Source organism: Cyanistes caeruleus, chromosome 38 (assembly GCF_971803275.1).
Source record: "Cyanistes caeruleus chromosome 38, bCyaCae1.hap1.1, whole genome shotgun sequence".
Taxonomy (NCBI): domain Eukaryota; kingdom Metazoa; phylum Chordata; class Aves; order Passeriformes; family Paridae; genus Cyanistes; species Cyanistes caeruleus.
In genome coordinates, this window is record NC_141739.1 from 787123 (window position 1) to 811125 (window position 24003).

The 24003-nt window shown below is 65.9% G+C and overlaps 1 protein-coding gene across 1 annotated transcript in view; it reads left to right on the plus strand.

The window, feature by feature from the left end:
* Positions 1–1951: 1951 nt before the first annotated feature.
* The window catches only part of RYR1 (ryanodine receptor 1), a 172427-nt gene continuing 150375 nt past the window's right edge, over positions 1952–24003 (plus strand). The window contains exons 1-11 of the mRNA XM_086872036.1: positions 1952–2487; positions 7574–7693; positions 9732–9836; positions 11979–12053; positions 14242–14320; positions 15294–15406; positions 17228–17321; positions 17418–17511; positions 19420–19497; positions 21428–21584; positions 22518–22682. Coding sequence (XP_086728162.1) covers positions 2443–2487; positions 7574–7693; positions 9732–9836; positions 11979–12053; positions 14242–14320; positions 15294–15406; positions 17228–17321; positions 17418–17511; positions 19420–19497; positions 21428–21584; positions 22518–22682 — 1125 coding nt within the window. The 5' untranslated portion in view covers positions 1952–2442. The remainder of the gene's footprint in view (positions 2488–7573; positions 7694–9731; positions 9837–11978; positions 12054–14241; positions 14321–15293; positions 15407–17227; positions 17322–17417; positions 17512–19419; positions 19498–21427; positions 21585–22517; positions 22683–24003) is intronic.

Consider the following 24003-nt stretch of genomic DNA (forward strand, 5'->3'; position numbering starts at 1 on the left):
AAACGGCGGAAAAACGTGAGGGGAGAAGAAAACGGCGGGAAGAGTGAGGGGAGAAGAAAACGGCGGAAAAATGTGAGGGGAGAAGAAAACGGCGGAAAAACGTGAGGGGAGAAGAAAACGGCGGAAAAACGTGAGGGGAGAAGAAAACGGCGGGAAGAGTGAGGGGAGAAGAAAACGGCGGAAAAACGTGAGGGGAGAAGAAAACGGCGGGCCGCATGAGGGGAGTTAAAACGGCGAGAGAGGTGAGGCCACAAGTTGCTGACAAGATTGAGGGAAAATCCCTCTTCTTTCACTACTTCTAGGGTTTAGGTTGAAGGAAGACTCTCTTTTAGGGTTCTAAATTGAGAGAGAACCTCATAATGCCGTTGTTTTATTGTTTAAATCGAGGAAGAAAAGGGCGAGAAACGTGAGGGGGGGAAAAAGGCGGGAAACGTGAGGGGAGGGAAGGGAGGGGAAGGTGAGGGGGAAGGCGGCAGAAAACGTGAGGGGAAAACGGGTAGAAAAGGTGAAAAAAGGGCAGGAGGGAGGAAAAAGAGAGGGCTGGGCTGCCTGAGGGGTTTTGGAGGGTCTCTAAGGGGCCTCGGGATGCTGAGGGATTCAGGGGTGCTCTGAAGGGTTCGGGGTGCTCTGAGGGGTTTGCGGTCTCCATGCCAAGGAGCTTTGGCGGCGCTGGGAGAGCTTGTGGAGAACTCCGGGGATGCTGCTCTGAGATTCTCCACAAGCTCTGGGTTCTCACAAGGTGAGCCCGAGGGGCCCTCAAATTCCACCCCGGGGAGGCTCCGGGAGGTGGGATCGTTCCTGAAATCCCTCCTCCTCCGAAAAAACCGGGTTGTCCTGGGCTGAACTGTGGGGAATTCTCCTTTTAAAGAGCCAGAGGCACCCGCAGGGCCGCACCCCACAATGTCGGGGACGACCCCGGGTGAGGTTTGGAAAGGCCTGTGCCTCAGTTTCCCCCTCCAGGACCCTCCGAGTGACATTGAGGGGAGTCTGTGCCTCAGTTTCCCTCTCTGGATGAGAAGGGGAGGGTTCCGTGCCTCAGTTTCCCCCTCCAGGACCCTCCGAGTGACATTGAGGGGAGTCTGTGCCTCAGTTTCCCTCTCTGGATGAGAAGGGGAGGGTTCCGTGCCTCAGTTTCCCCTTCCAGGACCCTCCGGCTGACACTGAGGGGGGGGAGGGTTCCGTGCCTCAGTTTCCCCCCACCATTACAAGGGCAGGGTTCCGTGCTTCAGTTTCCCCCTCCAGGACCCTCCGGCTGACACTGAGGGGAGTCCGTGCCTCAGTTTCCCTCTCTGGATGACAAGGGGAGGGTTCCGTGCCTCAGTTTCCCCCACCATTACAAGGGCAGGGTTCCGTGCCTCAGTTTCCCCCCACCATTACAAGGGCAGGGTTCCGTGCCTCAGTTTCCCCCTCCAGGACCCTCCGGCTGACACTGGGGTGGGGAGGGTTCCGTGCCTCAGTTTCCCCCCTCATGACAAGGGGAGGGTTCCGTGCCTCAGTTTCCCCCTCCGGCTGACACTGGGGGGGGGGGGGGGGTCCGTGCCTCAGTTTCCCTCTCTGGATGAGAAGGGGAGGGTTCCGTGCCTCAGTTTCCCCCTCCAGGACCCTCCGGCTGACACTGAGGGGGGGGAGGGTTTCGTGCCTCAGTTTCCCCCCACCATTACAAGGGCAGGGTTCCGTGCCTCAGTTTCCCCCTCCAGGACCCTCCGGGTGACACTGGGGTGGGGAGGGTTCCGTGCCTCAGTTTCCCCCCTCATGACAAGGGGAGGGTTCCGTGCCTCAGTTTCCCCTTCCAGGACCCTCCAGCTGACACTGAGGGGGGAGGGTTCCGTGCCTCAGTTTCCCCCCCTCCCCTCCCCCCCCGGAGCCTCCCCCTGCACGTCACGGGAGGGTGGGGGAGGGGCCGCAGGTGTCACCGGGAGCTGTCGCGACACGGGGGGGACACGATCGGTGACACCCGCGGGGGGAGCACCCGAGAAAGGGGGGGGAGGGGAACGGGATCACCCCCACCCAAAAACCCCGCCTGGGACCCCCCAAAACCGCGCCCGGGACCCCCCAAAACCGCGCCGGGGACCCCCCTGACCACCCTCGGGACTGCCCGGAACCCACCCGGGACCCCCCAAAACCCACCCGGGACCCCCCAAAACCCCACCCGGGACCCCCCTGACCACCCTCGGGACCCCCCAAACCCCACCCGGGACCCCCCAAAACCGCGCCCGGGACCCCCCAAACCCCACCCGGGACCCCCCAAAACCGCGCCGGGGACCCCCCTGACCACCCTCGGGACTGCCCGGAACCCACCCGGGACCCCCCAAACCCCACCCGGGACCCCCCTGACCACCCTCGGGACCCCCCAAACCGCGCCCGGGACCCCCCTGACCACCCTCGGGACCCCCCAAACCGCACCCGGGACCCCCCAAAAGCCCCGGCGGGGGTCCCGCGGCCATGGCCGAGGGTGAAGGCGAGGACGATGTGCAGTTCCTGCGCACGGTGAGTGCGGGGACTGGGAGCACTGGGGGGGACTGGGAGGGAACTGGGAGGGAACTGGGAGCACTGGGGGGGACTGGGAGGGAACTGGGGGGGAACTGGGAGCACTGGGGGGGAACTGGGAGCACTGGGAGAGCATTGGGGGGGAACTGGGAGCACTGGGGGGGAACTGGGAGCACTGGGGGGAACTGGGAGGTGAACTGGGAGCACTGGGAGGGAACTGGGAGCACTGGGAGGGAACTGGGAGCACTGGGGGGGAACTGGGGGGGAACTGGGAGCACTGGGGGGGAACTGGGAGCACTGGGGGGGAACTGGGAGCACTGGGAGGGAACTGGGAGCACTGGGGGGGAACTGGGGGGGAACTGGGAGCACTGGGAGGGAACTGGGAGCACTGGGAGGTGAACTGGGAGCACTGGGAGAGCATTGGGGGGGAACTGGGAGCACTGGGGGGTGAACTGGGAGCACTGGGAGGTGAACTGGGGGGGAACTGGGAGGCGAACTGGGAGCACTGGGAGGGAACTGGGGGGGAACTGGGAGCACTGGGGGGGAACTGGGAGAGCACTGGGGGGGAACTGGGAGCACTGGGAGCACTGGGAGGTGAACTGGGAGCACTGGGAGGTGAACTGGGAGCACTGGGAATGGAAACTGGGAGGGAACTGGGAGCACTGGGAGGGAACTGGGGGGGAACTGGGGGGAACTGGGAGGGAACTGGGGATGGAGCTGAGAACTTGGGGGGCACGGGCAGGGGTTGGGGGGAACTGGGAGAAGTGGGGAGGTGATGGGGGGATACTGGGAGATACTGGGATATACTGGGATATACTGGGAGATACTGGGATATACTGGGGGTTACTGGGGGGGATTCTGGGGTTACTGGGGAGATACTGGGGGGATAGTGGAGGGAAACTGGGAGATACTGGGGGAAACTGGGAGATACTGGGGGAAACTGGGAGATACTGGGGGATACTGGAGGGGATGTGAGGATGGGGAGGGGAAACTGGGAGGATTGGAAGGGGATACTGGAGGGATTAGGAGGGAAACTGTGGGAACTGGGAGGAGAAACTGGGCGAACTGGGAATGGAAACTGGGCGAACTGGGAATGGAAACTGGGGGGACTGGGAATGGAAACTGGGCGAACTGGGAGATACTGGGATAAACTGGGAGGAGAAACTGGGGGGACTGGGAATGGAAACTGGGGGAACTGGGAATGGAAACTGGGGGGACTGGGAGGAGAAACTGGGGGAACTGGGAATGGAAACTGGGGGGACTGGGAATGGAAACTGGGGGGAACTGGGAATGGAAACTGGGGGGACTGGGAGGAGAAACTGGGGGGACTGGGAGGAGAAACTGGGGGAACTGGGAATGGAAACTGGGGGGACTGGGAATGGAAACTGGGGGAACTGGGAATGGAAACTGGGGGAACTGGGAGGAGAAACTGGGGGGACTGGGAGGAGAAACTGGGGGGAACTGGGAATGGAAACTGGGGGAACTGGGAATGGAAACTGGGGGGACTGGGAATGGAAACTGGGGCTAACTGGGAATGGAAACTGGGGGGACTGGGAATGGAAACTGGGGGGACTGGGAATGGAAACTGGGGGGACTGGGAGGAGAAACTGGGGGGACTGGGAATGGAAACTGGGGGGACTGGGAATGGAAACTGGGGGAACTGGGAATGGAAACTGGGGGAACTGGGAATGGAAACTGGGGGAACTGGGAGGAGAAACGGGGGGAACTGGGAATGGAAACTGGGGGGACTGGGAATGGAAACTGGGGGAACTGGGAATGGAAACTGGGGGGACTGGGAATGGAAACTGGGGGAACTGGGAATGGAAACTGGGGGGACTGGGAATGGAAACTGGGGGGAACTGGGAGATACTGGGATAAACTGGGAGGAGAAACTGGGGGGAACTGGGAATGGAAACTGGGGGGAACTGGGAGTACTGGGATAAACTGGGATAAACTGGGAGGAGCCCTGGGAAGGGGGGGGGGTCACCCCACCCCTCCCCCCACCTGTCCCGGGCTCCCAAAAAAGCAACACGGGGGGGGGGGGAGGGGGGGAGCAGCTGCTGGGGGGGGGAGGGGCGACACCGGATCCCCCCCCCCCCCCAGGGGGAAGGTGGGGGAGGGGCGTCCCAGTTGCTCTGTCCCAGTTTCTCCCAGTTTGGCCTCAAAATGAGAGCGGGGGAATTGGGGGGAGGGGGCAAGGGGTCACCTTGGTGTTGGGGGAGGGGAGGGGGGGGGGTTCGTGGGAAATGCTGAGCTCAGCGGGTTTGGGGAGGGGGTTTTGGGGAGGGGAAACTGAGTCACGGAGCAGCCCCTCCCCCTCCCGTGGCATCCCCGGCCCGCGGGTGGAATCTGCCCCCCCCCCTCCCCTCCCCCCCCCCCAATTCGGGGGGGCCCCGAGTGATGGGAGCAGGTGGGGGGAGGGGAAGGGGGGGCTGCATTCATGGGGGGGGGGGGACAGGGGCACCCAGGGGTCCTGACCCCCCCCCCAAAAGGGTCTGGGGGCACCCAGGGGTCCTGACCCCCCCCCAAAAGGGTCTGGGGGCACCCAGGGGTCCTGACCCCCCCCCAAAAGGGTCTGGGGGCACCCAGGGGTCCTGACCCGCCCCCCAAAAGGGTCTGGGGGCACCCAGGGGTCCTGACCCCCCCCCCAAAAGGGTCTGGGGGCACCCAGGGGTCCTGAGCCCCCCCCAAAAGGGTCTGGGGGCACCCAGGGGTCCTGAGCCCCCCCCAAAAGGGTCTGGGGGCACCCAGGGGTCCTGACCCCTCCCCCCCAAAAGGGTCTGGGGGCACCCAGGGGTCCTGAGCCCCCCCAAAAGGGTCTGGGGGCACCCAGGGGTCCTGACCGCCCCCCCCAAAAGGGTCTGGGGGCACCCAGGGGTCCTGACCCCCCCCCAAAAGGGTCTGGGGGCACCCAGGGGTCCTGACCCCCCCCCCCCAAAAGGGTCTGGGGGCACCCAGGGTTCCTGACCCCCCCCAAAAGGGTCTGGGGGCACCCAGGGGTCCTGACCCCCCCCCCCCAAGAGGGTCTGGGGGCACCCAGGGGTCCTGACCCCCCCCCAAAAGGGTCTGGGGGCACCCAGGGGTCCTGAGCCCCCCCAAAAGGGTCTGGGGGCACCCAGGGGTCCTGAGCCCCCCCCCAAAAGGGTCTGGGGGCACCCAGGGGTCCTGAGCCCCCCCAAAAGGGTCTGGGGGCACCCAGGGGTCCTGACCACCCCCCCAAAAGGGTCTGGGGGCACCCAGGGGTCCTGAGCCCCCCCAAAAGGGTCTGGGGGCACCATGGGGGGCTCACGGGGGGGTCCTGGGGTGTATTTTGGGGTCCTGTGGGGTATTTTGGGGTGCTGGAGGGGTATTTCGGGGTCCTGTGGGGTATTTCAGGACCCTGGGGTGTATTTTGGGGTCCTGGGGTGCATTTCAGGACCCTGGGGTGTATTTCGGGGTGCTGAGGTGTATTTTGGGGTGCTGGTGTATATTTTGGGGTGCTGAGGGATATTTTGGGGTGCTGACCCCCCGGTTTTGCCCCCCAGGATGACGAGGTGGTCCTGCAGTGCACCCCAGGCCTGCGGTGGGGGCCATGGGGTGCCATAGGGCTGTACCTGGGGGTATTTTAATGTTTTGAGGGGTATTTTGGGGTGTATTTTGGGGTGCTGGTGTATATTTTGGGGTGCTGAGGGATATTTTGGGGTGCTGACCCCCTGGTTTTGCCCCCCAGGATGACGAGGTGGTCCTGCAGTGCACCCCAGGCCTGCAGGGGGGGGGCCATGGGGTGCCATAGGGCTGTACCTGGGGGTATTTTGGTGTTTTGAGGAGTATTTTGGGGTGTATTTCGGGGTGCTGGGGTGTATTTTGGGGTGCTGAGGGATATTTTGGGGTGCTGACCCCCCGGTTTTGCCCCCCAGGATGACGAGGTGCTCCTGCAGTGCACCCCAGGCCTGAGAGTGGGGGGCCATGGGGTGCCATAGGGCTGTACCTGGGGGTATTTTGGTGTTTTGAGGAGTATTTTGGGGTGTATTTCGGGGTGCTGGGGGGTATTTCAGGACCCTGGGGTGTATTTTGGGGTGCTGAGGGATATTTTGGGGTGCTGACCCCCCGGTTTTGCCCCCCAGGATGACGAGGTGGTCCTGCAGTGCACCCCAGGCCTGAGGGTGGGGTGCCATAGGGCTGTACCTGGGGGTATTTTGGTGTTTTGAGGGGTATTTTGGGGCAGATTTCGGGGTGCTGGTGTATATTTTGGGGTGCTGAGGGATATTTTGGGGTGCTGACCCCCCGGTTTTGCCCCCCAGGATGACGAGGTGGTCCTGCAGTGCACCCCAGACCTGCGGTGGGGGCCATGGGGTGCCACAGGGCCGTACCCGGGGTGTTTTGAGGGGTATTTTGGGGCAGATTTCGGGGTGCTGGGGTGCATTTCAGGACCCTGGGTTGTATTTTGGGGTGCTGAGGGATATTTTGGGGTGCTGACCCCCCGGTTTTGCCCCCCAGGATGACGAGGTGGTCCTGCAGTGCACCCCAGGCCTGAGGGTGGGGTGCCATAGGGCCACACTGGGGGTATTTTGAGGGGTATTTTGGGGCAGATTTCGGGGTGCTGGGGTGCATTTCAGGACCCTGGGGTGCATTTTGGGGTGCTGAGGGATATTTTGGGGTGCTGACCCCCCGGTTTTGCCCCCCAGGATGACGAGGTGGTCCTGCAGTGCACCCCAGGCCTGCGGTGGGGGCCATGGGGTGCCATAGGGCTGTACCTGGGGGTATTTTGGTGTTTTGAGGGGTATTTTGGGGCAGATTTTGGGGTGCTGGGGTGCATTTCAGGACCCTGGGGTGTATTTTGGGGTGCTGACCCCCCGGTTTTGCCCCCCAGGATGACGAGGTGGTCCTGCAGTGCACCCCAGGCCTGAGGGTGGGGTGCCACAGGGCTGTACCTGGGGGTATTTTGGTGTTTTGAGGGGTATTTTGGGGCAGATTTTGGGGTGCAGGGGGGTATTTCAGGACCCTGGGGTGTATTTTGGGGTGCTGGGGTGCATTTCAGGACCCTGGGGTGTATTTTGGGGTGCTGAGGGATATTTTGGGGTGCTGACCCCCCGGTTTTGCCCCCCAGGATGACGAGGTGGTCCTGCAGTGCACCACCACGCTGCTGAAGGAGCAGCTCAAGCTGTGCCTGGCGGTGGAGGGCTTCGGGAACCGCCTCTGCTCCCTGGAGCCCACCTCCAACGCACAGGTGAGACCCCCAAATTCGGGGAGGGGTCTGGGAGCCTGGGGAGACCCCCCCCCAAATTCGGGGAGACCCCCCAAATTCTGGGGAGGGGTCCGGGAGCCTGGGGAGACCCCCCAAATTTGGGGAGGGGTTTGGGAGCCTGGGGAGACCCCCCCAAATTCTGGGGAGGGGTCCAGGAGGCTGGGGAGACCCCCCAAATTCGGGGAGGGATCTGAGAGGCTGGGGAGACCCTCCAATTCGGGGAGGGGTCCGAGAGGCTGAGGAGACCCCCCAAATTTGGGGAGGGATCTGAGAGGCTGGGGAGACCCTCCAATTCGGGGAGGGGTCCGAGAGGCTGAGGAGACCCCCCAAATTTGGGGAGGGGTCTGAGAGGCTGGGGAGACCCCCCAGATTTGGGGAGGGGTTTGAGAGGCTGGGGAGACCCCCCAGATTTAGGGAGGGGTTTGAGAGGCTGGGGAGACCCCCCAAATTCGGGGAGGGGTCCGAGAGCCTGGGGAGACCCCCCAGATTTGGGGAGGGGTTTGAGAGGCTGGGGAGACCCCCCAAATTCGGGGAGGGGTCCAGGAGGCTGGGGAGACCCCCGAATTTGGGGAGTTTTGGGGGGTTTGGTCTGGGACCTCCGGATTTGGGGGCCCAAGGGGGCTCCCCTGGATTTTGGGGAGGGGGTTCCAAATTTGAGTGGGGGTCTCTGAGCCCCCCGGTGTCTCCCCCAAATTTGGGGGGGTTCAGCTGCTGGGACAGCCGGAGGTGTGGGGTCCACTGGGGGGGGGGTTTGGGGTGGGACATCCAGATTTGGGGGTCCAAGGGGGCTCCCCGGGATTTTGGGGAGGGGGTTCCGGGGTGAGTGAGGGTCTCTGAGCCCCCCGGTGTCCCCCCAGAATTTGGGGGGGGTTCAGGTGCTGGGACAGCCGGAGGTGTGGGGTCCACTGGGGGGGGGGGGGTTTGGTCTGGGACCTCCGGATTTGGGGGCCCAAGGGGGCTCCCCTGGGTTTTGGGGAGGGGGTTCCAAATTTGAGTGGGGGTCTCTGAGCCCCCCGGTGTCCCCCCAGAATTTGGGGGGGTTCAGCTGCTGGGACAGCCGGAGGTGTGGGGTCTGCCAGGGGGGGGTTTGGGGTGGGACATCCAGATTTGGGGGCCCAAGGGGGCTCCCCTGGGTTTTGGGGAGGGGGTTCCGGGGTGAGTGGGGGTCTCTGAGCCCCCCGGTGTCCCCCCAGAATTTGGGGGGGTTCAGCTGCTGGGACAGCCGGAGGTGTGGGGTCTGCCAGGGGGGGTTTGGGGTGGGACATCCAGATTTGGGGGCCCCAGGGGGCTCCCCTGGGTTTTGGGGAGGGGGTTCCGGGGTGAGTGGGGGTCTCTGAGCCCCCCGGTGTCTCCCCCAAATTTGGGGGGGTTCAGCTGCTGGGACAGCCGGAGGTGTGGGGTCTGCCAGGGGGGGGTTTGGGCTGGGACATCCGGATTTGGGGGCCCAAGGGGGCTCCCCTGGATTTTGGGGAGGGGGTTCCAAATTTGAGTGGGGGTCTCTGAGCCCCCCGGTGTCCCCCCAGAATTTTGGGGGTTCAGCTGCTGGGACAGCCGGAGGTGTGGGCTCTGCCGGGGGGGGGTTTGGTCTGGGACCTCCGGATTTGGGGGCCCAAGGGGGCTCCCCTGGATTTTGGGGAGGGGGTTCCAAATTTGAGTGGGGGTCTCTGAGCCCCCCGGTGTCCCCCCAGAATTTGGGGGGGTTCAGCTGCTGGGACAGCCGGAGGTGTGGGCTCTGCCGGGGGGGGGTTTGGGGTGGGACATCCAGATTTGGGGGCCCAAGGGGGCTCCCCTGGATTTTGGGGAGGGGGTTCCAAATTTGAGTGGGGGTCTCTGAGCCCCCCGGTGTCTCCCCCAAATTTGGGGGGGTTCAGCTGCTGGGACAGCCGGAGGTGTGGGCTCTGCCGGGGGGGGTTTGGGCTGGGACATCCGGATTTGGGGGCCCAAGGGGGCTCCCCTGGGTTTTGGGGAGGGGGTTCCAAATTTGAGTGGGGGTCTCTGAGCCCCCCCGGTGTCCCCCCAGAACGTGCCCCCCGACCTGGCCGTGTGCTGCTTCGTGCTGGAGCAGTCGCTGTCGGTGCGGGCGCTGCAGGAGATGCTGGCCAACAGCTCCGACATCGGCAGCGAGGTGGGTCTGGGGTCCCCCCCCGGAAATTTGGGGAGCCCCCCCGAATTTGGGGAGCCCCCCCGGGGGTCTCACGGCGCTTTTTGGGGCGGGGGGGGGGCGTTAGAGGTGCTGTGAAGGGATTTTGGGGTGTCCCAAAAGGTGGAATTGGGGGGTGTAGGAGGGGTTTGGGGGGATTTTGGGGGCGTCCCTGGGGGTCCTGGGGGGGGTTTGGGATCCTGGATTTTTTTGGGGGGGGGGGGTCTCTGCAAGGCCCTGAAGATTCTGGGGGTTCCTGGAGGAGTTTTTGGGGTCCCTTGGGGGGGGGGGGGTGTTTTTTTTGGGAGGGGGGGGGGTGGGGTGGTCCCTGGTGGTTTTGGGGGGGGGGGGGTCGCAGCCCCCCCCCGTGACCCCCCCACCTCTTCTCTCCCCCCGCCCACCCAGGGGGTCGATCTGGATAAGTGGGTAGGTGGCACTGGTGCAGTGACCCCCCCTGAACCCCCAAATCCTCATCCTCACCTTCATCACGCCCCCCCTCCTCCTCCTCACCCTCCTCTTCCTCACCCCCCTCCCCCCCCCCCAAATTCTGGGGAGGGGGCTCTGCCCATCCCCCCCACCCCGCATGGACCCAGGTGTCCGGGTGTGCCCCTCCCCCCACCCCACCCCGTCCCATCCATCCACAGCCCCCCCAAAATCCGCATGGACCCCCCAAGTGTGAGCGCGGGGGGGAGGAGCATGGGGGGACCCCCAAAAGGGGGATCCCACCCATGGGACACCCCAAAAAGGGGGATCCCCCCATGGGAGACCCCGAAATTGGGGATCCAGACATGGGGGGACCCCCAAAAGGGGGGATCCCACCCATGGGACACTCCAAAAAGGGGGATCCCCCCATGGGAGACCCCGGAATTGGGGACCCAGACATGGGGGGACCCCAAAAAGGGGGATCCCCCCATGGGAGACCCCAAAATTGGGGATCCCGACATGGGGGTGACCCCAAAAGTGGGGATCCCCCCATGGGAGACCCCAAAATTGGGGATCCAGACATGGGGGGACCCCCAAAAAGGGGAACCCAGATATGGAGGGACCCCAAAAAGGGGGATCCCACCCATGGGAGACCACAGAATTGGGGATCCAGACATGGGGGGACCCCAAAAAGGGGGATCCCACCCATGGGAGACCCCAAAATTGGGGATCCAGACATGGGGGTGACCCCAAAAGCAGGGATCCCCCCATGGGAGACCCCGAAATTGGGGACCCAGACATGGGAGACCCCGAAAAGGGGGAACCCAGATATGGAGGGACCCCAAAAAAGGGGATCCCCCCCATGGGAGACCCCAAAATTGGGGACCCAGATATGGGGGGACCCCAAAAAGGGGGATCCCCCCATGGGAGACCCCAAAATTGGGGACCCAGACATGGGGGGACCCCGAAATTTGGGATCCCACCATGGAAGACCCCGAAAAGGGGGATCCAGACATGGGGGGACCCTGAAATCGGGGATCCCGACATGGGGGGGACCCTGAAATTGGGGATCCCCCCATGGGAGACCCCGAAAATTGGGGACCCAGACATGAGGGACCCCAAAAACGGGGATCCCCCCATGGGAGACCCCGAAAATTGGGGACCCAGACATGGGGGTGACCCCGAAAGCGGGGATCCCCCCATGGGAGACCCCAAAATTGGGGACCCAGACATGGGGGACCCCGAAAAGGGGGATCCCCCCATGGGAGACCCCAAAATTGGGGATCCAGACATGGGGGTGACCCCAAAAGGGGGGATCCCCCCATGGGAGACCCCAAAATTGGGGACCCAGACATGGGGGTGACCCCGAAATTCGCCATCTCCACCTGGGGTGACCCCGACACGAGGGGGGACCCTGGAATTGGGGACCCCAACACCGGAGGAGCCCTCGATACCGGGGGGATTCCACCACGAGGGGGACCCCAAAACGAGGGGGGGGGGCTCCGAGGCACGGTGCACCCCAAAACGAGGAGGGGGCTGCAACGCAGGGGAGACCCCGACACGGAGACACCCCAAAACCGGGGGGCAGCCACACAAGAGGGGCTGAGATGGGGGGGGGGGGGGGTTTTGGGGTTCAGGGTTTTTTTGGGGGGCTCCAGGGGGGGTTTTGGGGTGCCCTCCTTGACCCCCGCTGTGCCCCCCAAGTCCTCTCAGGGTGGGGGTCACCGGACGCTGCTCTACGGCCACGCCATCCTGCTGAGACACTCGCACAGCGGCATGGTGGGTCTGGGGGGGCTTGGGGGGGGTCTGGGGGGGCTTGGGGGGGTCTGGAGGGGATTTGGGGGGGGTCTGGAGGGGATTTGGGGGGGTCTGGGGGGGTCTGGAGGGGATATTGGGGGGTCTGGAGGGGATTTTGGGGGGTCTGGAGGGGATATTGGGGGGTCTGGAGGGGATTTTGGGGGGTCTGGAGGGGATTTTGGGGGGTTTGGGGGGGTCTGGAGGGGATTTGGGGGGGTCTGGGGGGGGTCTGGAGGGGATTTGGGGGGGTCTGGAGGGGATATTGGGAGTCTGGAGGGGATTTGGGGGGGGTCTGGAGGGGATATTGGGGGGTCTGGAGGGGATTTTGGGGGGTCTGGAGGGGATTTGGGGGGTCTATAGGGGGCTTTGGGGGGGTCTGGGGGGGCTTGGGGGGTTTGGGGGGATTTTGGAGGGGCCTGGAGGGGATTTGGGGGGGTCTGGAGGGGATTTGGGGGGGTCTGGGGGGGCTTGGGGGGGGGTCTGGGGGGCTTGGGGGGGTCTGGAGGGGATTTGGGGGGGGTCTGGAGGGGATTTGGGGGGGTCTGGGGGGGTCTGGAGGGGATTTGGGGGGGTCTGGAGGGGATTTTGGGGGGTCTGGAGGGGATTTGGGGGGGTCTGGAGGGGATTTGGGGGGGTCTGGGGGGGCTTGGGGGGTTTGGGGGGATTTTGGAGGGGCCTGGAGGGGATTTTGGGGGGTTTGGGGGGTCTGGAGGGGATATTGGGGGGTCTGGAGGGGATTTTGGGGGGTTTGGGGGGTTTAGAGGGGATTTTGGGGGGTTTGGGGGGGTCTGGAGGGGATATTGGGGGGTCTGGAGGGGATATTGGGGGGTTTGGGGGGGCTTTGGGGGGTCTGGAGGGGATTTGGGGGGGTCTGGAGGGGATTTGGGGGTGTCTGGGGGGGATTTGGGGGGGTTTGGGGGGGATTTGGGGGGTCTGGGGGGGATATTGGGGGGGTCTGGAGGGGATTTGGGGGGGTCTGGAGGGGATTTGGGGGGGTCTGGAGGGGGTTTGGGGGCCATGTGGGGGTCTATAGGGGGCTTTGGGGGGGGTCTGGAGGGGCTTTGGGGGGGTCTGGAGGGGATATTGGGAGTCTGGAGGGCATTTGGGGGGGGTCTGGAGGGGATTTTGGGGGGTCTGGAGGGGATTTGGGGGGTCTATAGGGGGCTTTGGGGGGTCTGGGGGGGCTTGGGGGGTTTGGGGGGATTTTGGAGGGGCCTGGAGGGGATTTGGGGGGGTCTGGAGGGGATTTTGGGGGGTTTGGGGGGGTCTGGAGGGGATTTGGGGGGTCTGGAGGGGATATTGGGGGGCATGTGGGGGTCTATAGGAGGCTTTGGGGGGTCTGGAGGGGATATTGGGGGTCTGGAGGGGATTTGGGGGGGTCTGGAGGGGATTTTGGGGGGTTTGGGGGGGCTTTGGGGTGTCTGGAGAGGATTTGGGGGGTCTGGGGGGGCTTGGGGGGGTCTGGAGGGGATTTGGGGGGGTCTGGAGGGGATTTTGGGGGGTTTGGGGGGGTCTGGAGGGGATTTGGGGGGTCTGGAGGGGATATTGGGGGGCATGTGGGGGTCTATAGGAGGCTTTGGGGGGTCTGGAGGGGATATTGGGGGGTCTGGAGGGGATTTGGGGGGGTCTGGAGGGGATATTGGGGGGTCTGGGGGGGCTTTGGGGGGGTCTGGGGGGCTTTGGGGGGTCTGGGGGGGCTTTGGGGGGTCTGGAGGGGGTTTTGGGGTGGTCTGGAAGGGGTTTGGGGGGCATGTGGGGGTCTAGAGGGGGCTTTGGGGGGGTCTGGAGGGGATATTGGGGGTCTGGAGGGGATTTTGGGGGCTCCCGGGGGGCTCTGGAGGGTGTTCAGGGTGTTTGTGGGGGTCTGGGGGCTCTCGGGGGGTCTGGGGGTGATTCAGGGTGTTTGTGGGGGTCTGGGGGCTCTCGGGGGGCTCTGGAGGGTGTTCAGGGTGTTTGTGGGGGTCTGGGGGCTCCCGGGGGGCTCTGGAGGGTGTTCAGGGTGTTTGTGGGGGTCTGGGGGCTCTCGGGGGGTCTGGAGGGTGTTCAGGGTGTTTGTGGGGGTCTGGGGGCTCTCGGGGGGCTCTGGAGGGTGTTCAGGGTGTTTGTGGGGGTCTGGGGGCTCCCGGGGGGCTCTGGGGGTCCCCAATAACCGTGTGTGCCCCCTCCCCAGTACCTGAGCTGCCTGACCACGTCCCGCTCGGTGACCGACAAGCTGGCCTTCGACGTGGGGCTGCAGAAGGACGCCGCGGGTAAAGGGGGGACCCCGGGGGTCCTGGGGGTCCCCCCGAGGGTTTGGGGGTCCTGGGGGTCCTGGGGGTCCCCCCGAGGGTTTGGGGGTCCTGGGGGGTCCCCCCGAGGGTCTGGGGGTCCTGGGGGGTCCCCCTGGGGGTTTGGGGGGCTGGGAGCCCCGGGGGTCCTGGGCTGTTTTGGGGGGCCGGGAGCCCCGGGGGTCCTGAGGGTCCCCCCGAGGGTTTGGGGGGCTGGGGGTCCTGGGGGTCCTGGGGATCCCCCCGAAGGTTTGGGGGCCTGGGGGTCCTGGGGGGTTCCCCCGAGGTTTTGGGGGGCTGGGAGCCCCGGGGGTCCTGAGCCGTTCTGGGGGGTCCTGGGCTGTTTTGGGGGTCTGGGAGCCCCGGGGGTCCTGGGCCGTTCTGGGGGGCTGGGAGCCCTGGGGGTCCTGGGCCGTTCTGGGGGTCCCCCCGAGGGTTTGGGGGTCTGGGAGCCCTGGGGGTCCTGGGCTGTTTTGGGGGTCTGGGAGCCCCGGGGGTCCTGGGCCGTTCTGGGGGTCCCCCCGAGGTTTTGGGGGTCTGGGAGCCCCGGGGGTCCTGGGCCGTTCTGGGGGTCCCCCCGAGGTTTTGGGGGTCTGGGAGCCCCGGGGGTCCTGGGCCGTTCTGGGGGGTCCTGGGCTGTTTTGGGGGGCTGGGAGCCCCGGGGGTCCTGGGCTGTTCTGGGGGGTCCTGGGCTGTTTTGGGGGGCTGGGAGCCCCGGGGGTCCTGGGCTGTTCTGGGGGTCCCCCCGAGGTTTTGGGGGGCTGGGAGCCCCGGGGGTCCTGGGGGTCCCCCCGAGGTTTTGGGGGTCTGGGAGCCCCGGGGGTCCTGGGCTGTTTTGGGGGTCTGGGAGCCCCGGGGGTCCTGGGCTGTTTTGGGGGGCTGGGAGCCCCGGGGGTCCTGGGCCGTTCTGGGGGTCCCCCCGAGGTTTTGGGGGGCTGATTTGGGGTGTCCCCAGGCGAGGCGTGCTGGTGGACCATGCACCCGGCGTCCAAGCAGCGCTCGGAGGGGGAGAAGGTGCGGGTGGGCGACGACCTGATCCTGGTCAGCGTGTCCTCCGAGAGATACCTGGTACGGGGGACACCTGGGGACACCTGGGGGACACTGGGGACACTGGGGACACCTGGGGGGACATGGGGGGACACAGGGATCCCCCCTGATCTGATCCTGGTCAGCGTGTCCTCCGAGAGATACCTGGTACGGGGGACACCTGGGGACACCTGGGGGACACTGGGGACACTGGGGACACCTGGGGACATGGGGGGACATGGGGGGACATGGGGATCCCCCCCGACCTGATCCTGGTCAGCGTGTCCTCCGAGAGATACCTGGTACGGGGGACACCTGGGGACACCTGGGGGACACTGGGGACACCTGGGGGACATTGGGGACACCTGGGGGACACCTGGGGACATGGGGGGACACCTGGGGGACATGGGGGGACACGGGGATCCCCCCTGATCTGATCCTGGTCAGCGTGTCCTCCGAGAGATACCTGGTACGGGGGACATTGGGGACACCTGGGGGACATTGGGGACACCTGGGGGACACCTGGGGACATGGGGGGACACAGGGATCCCCCCTGATCTGATCCTGGTCAGCGTGTCCTCCGAGAGATACCTGGTACGGGGGACACCTGGGGACACCTGGGGACACCTGGGGACATGGGGGACACTGGGGACACTGGGGGACATTGGGGACACCTGGGGGACACCTGGGGACACCTGGGGGACATGGGGGGACACGGGGATCCCCCCTGATCTGATCCTGGTCAGCGTGTCCTCCGAGAGATACCTGGTACGGGGGGACATTGGGGACACCTGGGGACACCTGGGGGGACACCTGGGGGACATTGGGGACACCTGGGGGACATTGGGGGACACCTGGGGACACCTGGGGGGACACGGGGATCCCCCCTGATCTGATCCTGGTCAGCGTGTCCTCCGAGAGATACCTGGTACGGGGGACATTGGGGACACCTGGGGGGACATTGGGGACACCTGGGGGACATTGGGGACACCTGGGGACACCTGGGGACGTGGGGGGACACCTGGGGGACATGGGGGGACACAGGGATCCCCCCTCGACCTGATCCTGGTCAGCGTGTCCTCCGAGAGATACCTGGTACGGGGGGACATTGGGGACACCTGGGGGGACATTGGGGACACCTGGGGGACATGGGGGGACATGGGGGGACACGGGGGGACATGGGGGGTCACGGGGATCCCCCCCGACCTGATCCTGGTCAGCGTGTCCTCCGAGAGATACCTGGTACGGGGGGACACTGGGGACACCTGGGGACACCTGGGGACATGGGGGGACATGGGGGGACACGGGGATCCCCCCTGATCTGATCCTGGTCAGCGTGTCCTCCGAGAGATACCTGGTACGGGGGACACCTGGGGACATTGGGGACACTGGGGACACCTGGGGGGACATGGGGGGACACAGGGATCCCCCCTGATCTGATCCTGGTCAGCGTGTCCTCCGAGAGATACCTGGTACGGGGGACATTGGGGACACCTGGGGACACCTGGGGGACATTGGGGACACTGGGGACACTGGGGGACATTGGGGACACCTGGAGACACCTGGGGACACCTGGGGGACACTGGGGACACCTGGGGGACATTGGGGGACACCTGGGGACACAGGGATCCCCCCTGATCTGATCCTGGTCAGCGTGTCCTCCGAGAGATACCTGGTACGGGGGGACATTGGGGACACCTGGGGACACCTGGGGGACATTGGGGACACCTGGGGGACACTTGGGGACACGGGGGACATGGGGGGACACTGGGGGACATTGGGGACACTGGGGGACACGGGCACACGCCCCCCCGGCCCCCATGGAGACCCCCGTGACCCCCCCGTGTCCCCCCCGTGTCCCAGCACCTGTCCACGGCCTCGGGCGAGCTGCAGGTGGACGCGTCCTTCATGCAGACCCTGTGGAACATGAACCCCATCTGCTCGGGCTCCGAGGAAGGTGTGGCACCTGGGACACCCCAAATGTCACTCTGGGGGGTGTCCCCCAGCCCCTGAGCCCCCTCCCCACGTTGTCACCCCCTCCCCGCGTCCCCAGGTTACGTCACCGGCGGCCACGTCATGCGCCTGTTCCACGGCCACATGGACGAGTGCCTGACCCCCACGGCCCCCGAGCAGGGCGAGGAGCGCAGGTGGGGGTCCCCAAACCCCGGGGGGGGTCCCCAAACCTCGAGGGGGGTCCCCAAATCCCGGGGGGGGTCCCCAAATCCCGGGGGGGTCACCGAATCCCGGGGGGGTCCCCAAATCCCGGGAGGGGACACATGGCCAGGGGGGGGTCCCCAAACCCGGGGGGGGTCCCCAAATCCCGGGAGGGGTCCCCAAACCCCGGGGGGGTCCCCAAACCCGGGAGGGGACACATGGCCTGGGGAGGGGACACATGGCCTGGGGGGGGTCCCCAAACCCCGGGGGGGTCCCCAAACCCGGGGGGGGTCCCCAAATCCCGGGGGGGGTCCCCAAATCCCGGGGGGGTCACCGAATCCCGGGGGGGGTCCCCAAACCCCGGGGGGGGTCCCCAAATCCCGGGGGTGGTCCCCAAATCCCGGGGGGGTCACCGAATCCCGGGAGGGGTCCCCAAATCCCGGGGGGGTCCCCAAATCCCGGGAGGGGACACATGGCCAGGGGGGGGTCCCCAAACCCGGGGGGGGTCCCCAAATCCCGGGAGGGGTCCCCAAACCCCGGGGGGGTCCCCAAACCCGGGAGGGGACACATGGCCTGGGGAGGGGACACATGGCCTGGGGGGGGTCCCCAAACCCCGGGGGGGTCCCCAAATCCCGGGGGGGGTCCCCAAATCCCAGGGGGGGGTCCCCAAACCCCGGGAGGGTCCCCAAATCCCGGGGGGGGGTCCCCAAACCCCGGGGGGGTCCCCAAATCCCGGGGGGGGTCCCCAAATCCCAGGGGGGGGTCCCCAAACCCCGGGAGGGTCCCCAAATCCCGGGAGGGTCCCCAAATCCCGGGGGGGGGTCCCCAAATCCAGGGGGGGTCCCCAAACCTCGGGAGGGGTCCCCAAATCCCGGGAGGGGACACATGGCCTGGGGGGGGTCCCCAAACCCCGGGGGGGTCCCCAAATCCCGGGGGGGTCCCCAAACCTCGAGGGGGGTCCCCAAACCCGGGAGGGGACACATGGCCTGGGGGAGGTCCCCAAATCCTGGGAGGGGACACAGGCCAGGGGGGGTCCCCAAACCTGGGGGGGGGTCCCCAAACCCGGGGGGGGTCCCCAAACCTCGCGGGGGGTTCCCAAACCCGGGGGGGGGTCCCCAAACCCCGGGGGGTCCCCCAAATCCCGGGAGGGGACACATGGCCTGGGGGGGGTCCCCAAACCCCGGGGGGGACACATGGCCTGGGGGGGCCCCAAACCTGGGGGGGTCCCCAAACCCCAGGGGGGGACACACGGCCAGGGGAGGGGGTCCCCAAACCCCAGGGGTGACACACGGCCAGGGGAGGGGGTCCCCAAACCCCAGGGGGTGACACACGGCCGGAGGGGGGGGTCCCCAAAACCCAGGGGGGACACACAGCCAGGGGAGGGGGTCCCCAAACCCCAGGGGTGACACACGGCCAGGGGAGGGGACACACGGCCAGGGGAGGGGGTCCCCAAACCCCAGGGGGTGACACACGGCTGGAGGGGGGGGTCCCCAAACCCCAGGGGGGACACACGGCCAGGGAGGGGGTCCCCAAAACCCAGGGGGGGACACACGGCCAGGGAGGGGGTCCCCAAACCCCAGGGGAGGGGACACACGGCCAGGGGAGGGGACACACGGCCAGGGGAGGGGGTCCCCAAACCCCAGGGGGTGACACACGGCCGGGGGGCTGCCCCAAACCCCGGGGGGGGACACACGGCCAGGGGAGGGGGTCCCCAAACCCCAGGGGGGGACACACGGCTGGGAAGGGGTCCCCAAACCCCAGGGGTGACACACGGCCAGGGGAGGGGGTCCCCAAACCCCGGGGGGGGACACACGGCTGGGAAGGGGTCCCCAAACCCCAGGGGTGACACACGGCCGGGGGAGGGGGTCCCCAAGTCGCTGACCCCTCCCCATCACCCCCAGCAGCGTGGTCAACTACGAGGGCGGCGCCGTGTGCGCCCACGCCAGGTCCCTGTGGCGGCTGGAGCCCCTGCGCATCAGGTACGGGGGGACACGGGGGACTGAGGTGTCACCTGGGGACACCTGAGGAGCTGGGGACACCGGCTGGGGTCCTGGGGGGTCCTTGGAATGTGGGGCTGTGTCCCTGTGTCACCGCGTGATGTGCTGCTGTCACTCGTGTGGGTGTTCCCGTGAGGTCTGGATGTCCTCAGGCTGTGTCCGTGTGTCCCTGTGACCCATCTGGTGTGGCCCCATGTCCCCATATCCCCACCCCCATGTCCCTGTGACCCATCCCTGTGTCCCCGTGTCCCTGTGTCCCATCCCTGTGTCCCTGTGTCCCGTCCCTGTGTCCTCCTGTGTCCCATCCCTGTGTCCCTGTGTCCTCCTGTGTCCCTGTGTCCGTGTGTCCCTGTGACCCATCTGGTGTGTCCCCATGTCCCTGTGACCCATCCCTGTGTCCCTGTGTCCCGTCCCTGTGTCCTCCTGTGTCCCATCCCTGTGTCCCATCCCTGTGTCCCTGTGTCCTCCTGTGTCCCTGTGTCCCTGTGTCCCTGTGACCCATCTGGTGTGTCCCCATGTCCCTGTGTCCCGTCCCTGTGTCCTCCTGTGTCCCTGTGACCCATCTGGTGTGGCCTCCTGTGTCCCTGTGACCCATCCCTGTGTCCCTGTGTCCCATCCCTGTGTCCCTGTGTCCCTGTGAACCCATCTGGTGTGTCCCCATGTCCCTGTGTCCCATCCCTGTGTCCTTATGTCCCCATATCCCCATCCCCATGTCCCTGTGTCCCATCCCTGTGTCCTCCTGTGTCTCTGTGACAGGTCTGGATGTCCTCAGGCTGTGTCCGTGTGTCCCTGTGACCCATCCCTGTGTCCCCGTGTCCCTGTGTCCCATCCCTGTGTCCTCCTGTGTCCCTGTGTCCCGTCCCTGTGTCCCCATGTCCCTGTGTCCCTGTGTCCCTGTGTCCTCCTGTGTCCCTGTGACCCATCTGGTGTGTCCCCATGTCCCTGTGTCCCGTCCCTGTGTCCCTGTGTCCCTGTGTCCCCATGTGTCCCTGTGACCCATCTGGTGTGTCCCCATGTCCCTGTGTCCCATCCCTGTGTCCCTGTGTCCCTGTGTCCCCATGTCCCTGTGTCCGTGTGTCCCGTCCCTGTGTCCTCCTGTGTCCCTGTGTCCCATCCCTGTGTCCCTGTGTCCCGTCCCTGTGTCCCTGTGTCCCGTCCCTGTGTCCTCCCGTGTCCCTGTGTCCCATCCCTGTGTCCCCATGTCCCTGTGACCCATCCCTGTGTTCTCCCGTGTCCCTGTGTCCCATCCCTGTGTCCCTGTGTCCCTGTGACCCATCTGCTGTGTCCCCATGTCCCTGTGTCCCATCCCTGTGTCCCTGTGACCCATCCCTGTGTCCCTGTGTCCCATCCCTGTGTCCTCCCGTGTCCCTGTGACCCATCTGGTGTGTCCCCATGTCCCTGTGTCCCGTCCCTGTGTCCTCCTGTGTCCCATCCCTGTGTCCTCCTGTGTCCCTGTGTCCCATCTGGTGTGGCCCCTGTGTCCCTGTGTCTCACCCCTGAGTCCCCATGTCCCCATATCCCCATGTCCCCCTGTCCCAACCCCACCCCGGTGACAGCGGTGTCCCCTCCCTGTGTCCCCATGTCCCAACCCCCCCGGTGACAGCGGTGTCCCCTCCCTGTGTCCCCATGTCCCAACCCTGTGTCCCCATGTCCCCATATCCCCATGTCCCCCTGTCCCAACCCCCCCGGTGACAGCGGTGTCCCCTCCCTGTGTCCCCATGTCCCAACCCCCCCGGTGACAGCGGTGTCCCCTCCCTGTGTCCCCATGTCCCAACCCCCCCTGGTGACAGCGGTGTCCCCTCCCTGTGTCCCCCTGTCCCAACCCCCCCTGGTGACAGCGGTGTCCCCTCCCTGTGTCCCCATGTCCCAACCCCCCCTGGTGACAGCGGTGTCCCCTCCCTGTGTCCCCCAGCTGGAGCGGGAGCCACCTGCGTTGGGGACAGCCCTTCCGCCTGCGCCACGTCACCACGGGCCGCTACCTGGCGCTGACCGAGGCCACCGGGCTGGCCATGGTGGAGGCGGCTGCGGCCAACACGCGCGTGGCCACCTTCTGCTTCCGGGCCTCCAAGGTGGGAACGTCCCCAGGCTGTCCCCAACTGTCCCCAACCCTGTCCTGGTCCCTGTCCTGGTCCCCATCATTGTCCCTGTCCCGGTCCCTGTCCTGGTCACCATCATTGTCCCTGTCCCCAACACGCGCGTGGCCACCTTCTGCTTCCGGGCCTCCAAGGTGGGAACGTCCCCAGGCTGTCCCCAACTGTCCCCAACCCTGTCCTGGTCCCTGTCCTGGTCCCCATCATTGTCCCTGTCCCGGTCCCTGTCCTGGTCACCATCATTGTCCCTGTCCCCAACACGCGCGTGGCCACCTTCTGCTTCCGTGTTTCCAGTGTCCCCAACTGTCCCCAACCTGCTCCTGCTGACCCCTCCCGTGCCCCCCAAACCCCACCCAGACCCCACCCAGAGCCCCCAAATCCCCACCCAGACCCCCCAAATCCCACCCAGACCCCCCAAACCCCACCCAGACCCCCCAAATCCCACCCAGAGCCCCCAAACCCCACCCAGACCCCACCCAGAGCCCCCAAACCCCACCCAGACCCCCCAAATCCCACCCAGACCCCCCAGACCCCACCCAGACCCCCCAAACCCCACCCACACCCCACCCACACCCCCCAAACCCCACCCAGACCCCACCCAGACCCCCCAAATCCCCACCCAGACCCCCCAAACCCCACCCAGACCTCACCCAGACCCCCCAAACCCCACCCAGACCCCACCCAGACCCCCCAAATCCCACCCAGACCCCCCAAACCCCCACCCAGACCCCCCAAATCCCACCCAGACCCCACCCAAACCCCCCAAACCCCACCCAGACCCCACCCAGGCCCCCCCAAACCCCCACCCAGAGTCCCCAAACCCCACTCAGACCCCACCCAGACCCCACCCAGACCCCACTCCCACTGTCCCCACTCCTGCTGACCCCTCCCGTACCCCCCAAACCCCCTCAGGAGAAGCTGGAGACCACCCCCAAAAGGGACATCGAGGGGATGGGGCCCCCCGAGATCAAATACGGGGAGTCCCTGTGCTTCCTGCAGCACGGCCCCAGCGGGCTCTGGGTCACCTACGCCGCCCCCGACCCCAAAGCCCTGCGCCTCGGGCTGCTCAAGAGGAAGGTGGGCTCGGGGGGGACCCCCAAATCGCCACGGGGGGCTCCGAGGAGGCTTTTTGGGGGGGGGTTGGAGGAGGGTTGGGGGCTTTGGAGAGCTCCCAGGAGGCGCTGGGTGGGTTTTGGGGGGGGTTTGGGGTGTTGGAGGGGGGTTTTGGGGGCGATTTGGGGTATTGGAGGTGGGTTTTGGGGGGTTTGGGGTGTTTGAGGGGGGTTTTGGGGGGGTTTGGGGTGTTGGAGGGGGGTTTTGGGGGGATTTGGGGTGTTGGAGGGGGGTTTTGGGGGGGTTTGGGGTGTTTGAGGGGGGTTTTGGGGGGTTTTGGGGTGTTGGAGGGGGGTTTTGGGGGTGTTTTGAGGTGTTTGGGGTGTTTGAGGGGGGTTTTGGGGCGGTTTGGGGGTGTTGGAGGGGGGCTTTGGGGGGGTTTTGGGGGGGTTTGGGGTGTTTGAGGGGGGTTTTGGGGGGGTTTGGGGATCTGGAGGTAGGTTTTGGGGCGATTTGGGGTGTTGGAGGTGGGTTTTGGGGTGTTTGAGGGGGGTTTTGGGGGGGTTTGGGGTGTTTGAGGGGGGTTTGGGGTGTTTGAGGGGGGTTTTGGGGGTGTTTTGAGGTGTTTGGGGTGTTTGAGGGGGGTTTTGGGGGGGTTTGGGGTGTTTGAGGGGGGTTTGGGGTGTTTGAGGGGGGTTTTGGGGGTGTTTTGAGGTGTTTGGGGTGTTTGAGGGGGGTTTTGGGGGGGTTTGGGGTGTTTGAGGGGATTTGGGGGGGTTTGGGGTGTTGGAGGGGGGTTTTGGGGGGGTTTGGGGTGTTTGAGGGGGGGTTTGGGGGTGTTTGGGGTGTTGGAGGGGAGTTTTGGGGGTGTTTTGAGATGTTTGGGGTGTTTGAGGGGGGTTTTGGGGGGGTTTGGGGTGTTTGAGGGGGGTTTTGGGGGTGTTTGGGGTACTGGAGGTAGGTTTTGGGGCGATTTGGGGTGTTGGAGGGGGGTTTTGGGGGGGTTTGGGGTGTTTGGGGGGGGTTTTGGGGGGGTTTGGGTGTTGGAGGGGGGTTTGGGGGAGATTTGGGGTGTTGGAGGGGGGTTTTGGGGGGGTTTGGGGTGTTGGAGGGGGGTTTTGGGGGGTTTTGGGGTGTTTGAGGGGGGTTTTGGGGGTGATTGGGGTGTTTGAGGGGGGCTTTGGGGTGATTTTGGGAGTGTTTGGGGTATTTGGGGGTGTTTGGGGTATTTGAGGGGGGCTTTGGGGTGGTTTTGGGGTACTTGAGATGAGTTTTGGGGTGTTTTGGGGGTATTTGAGGGGGGTTTTGGGGGTGTTTGAGATGTTTGAGGTGGGCTTTGGGGTGA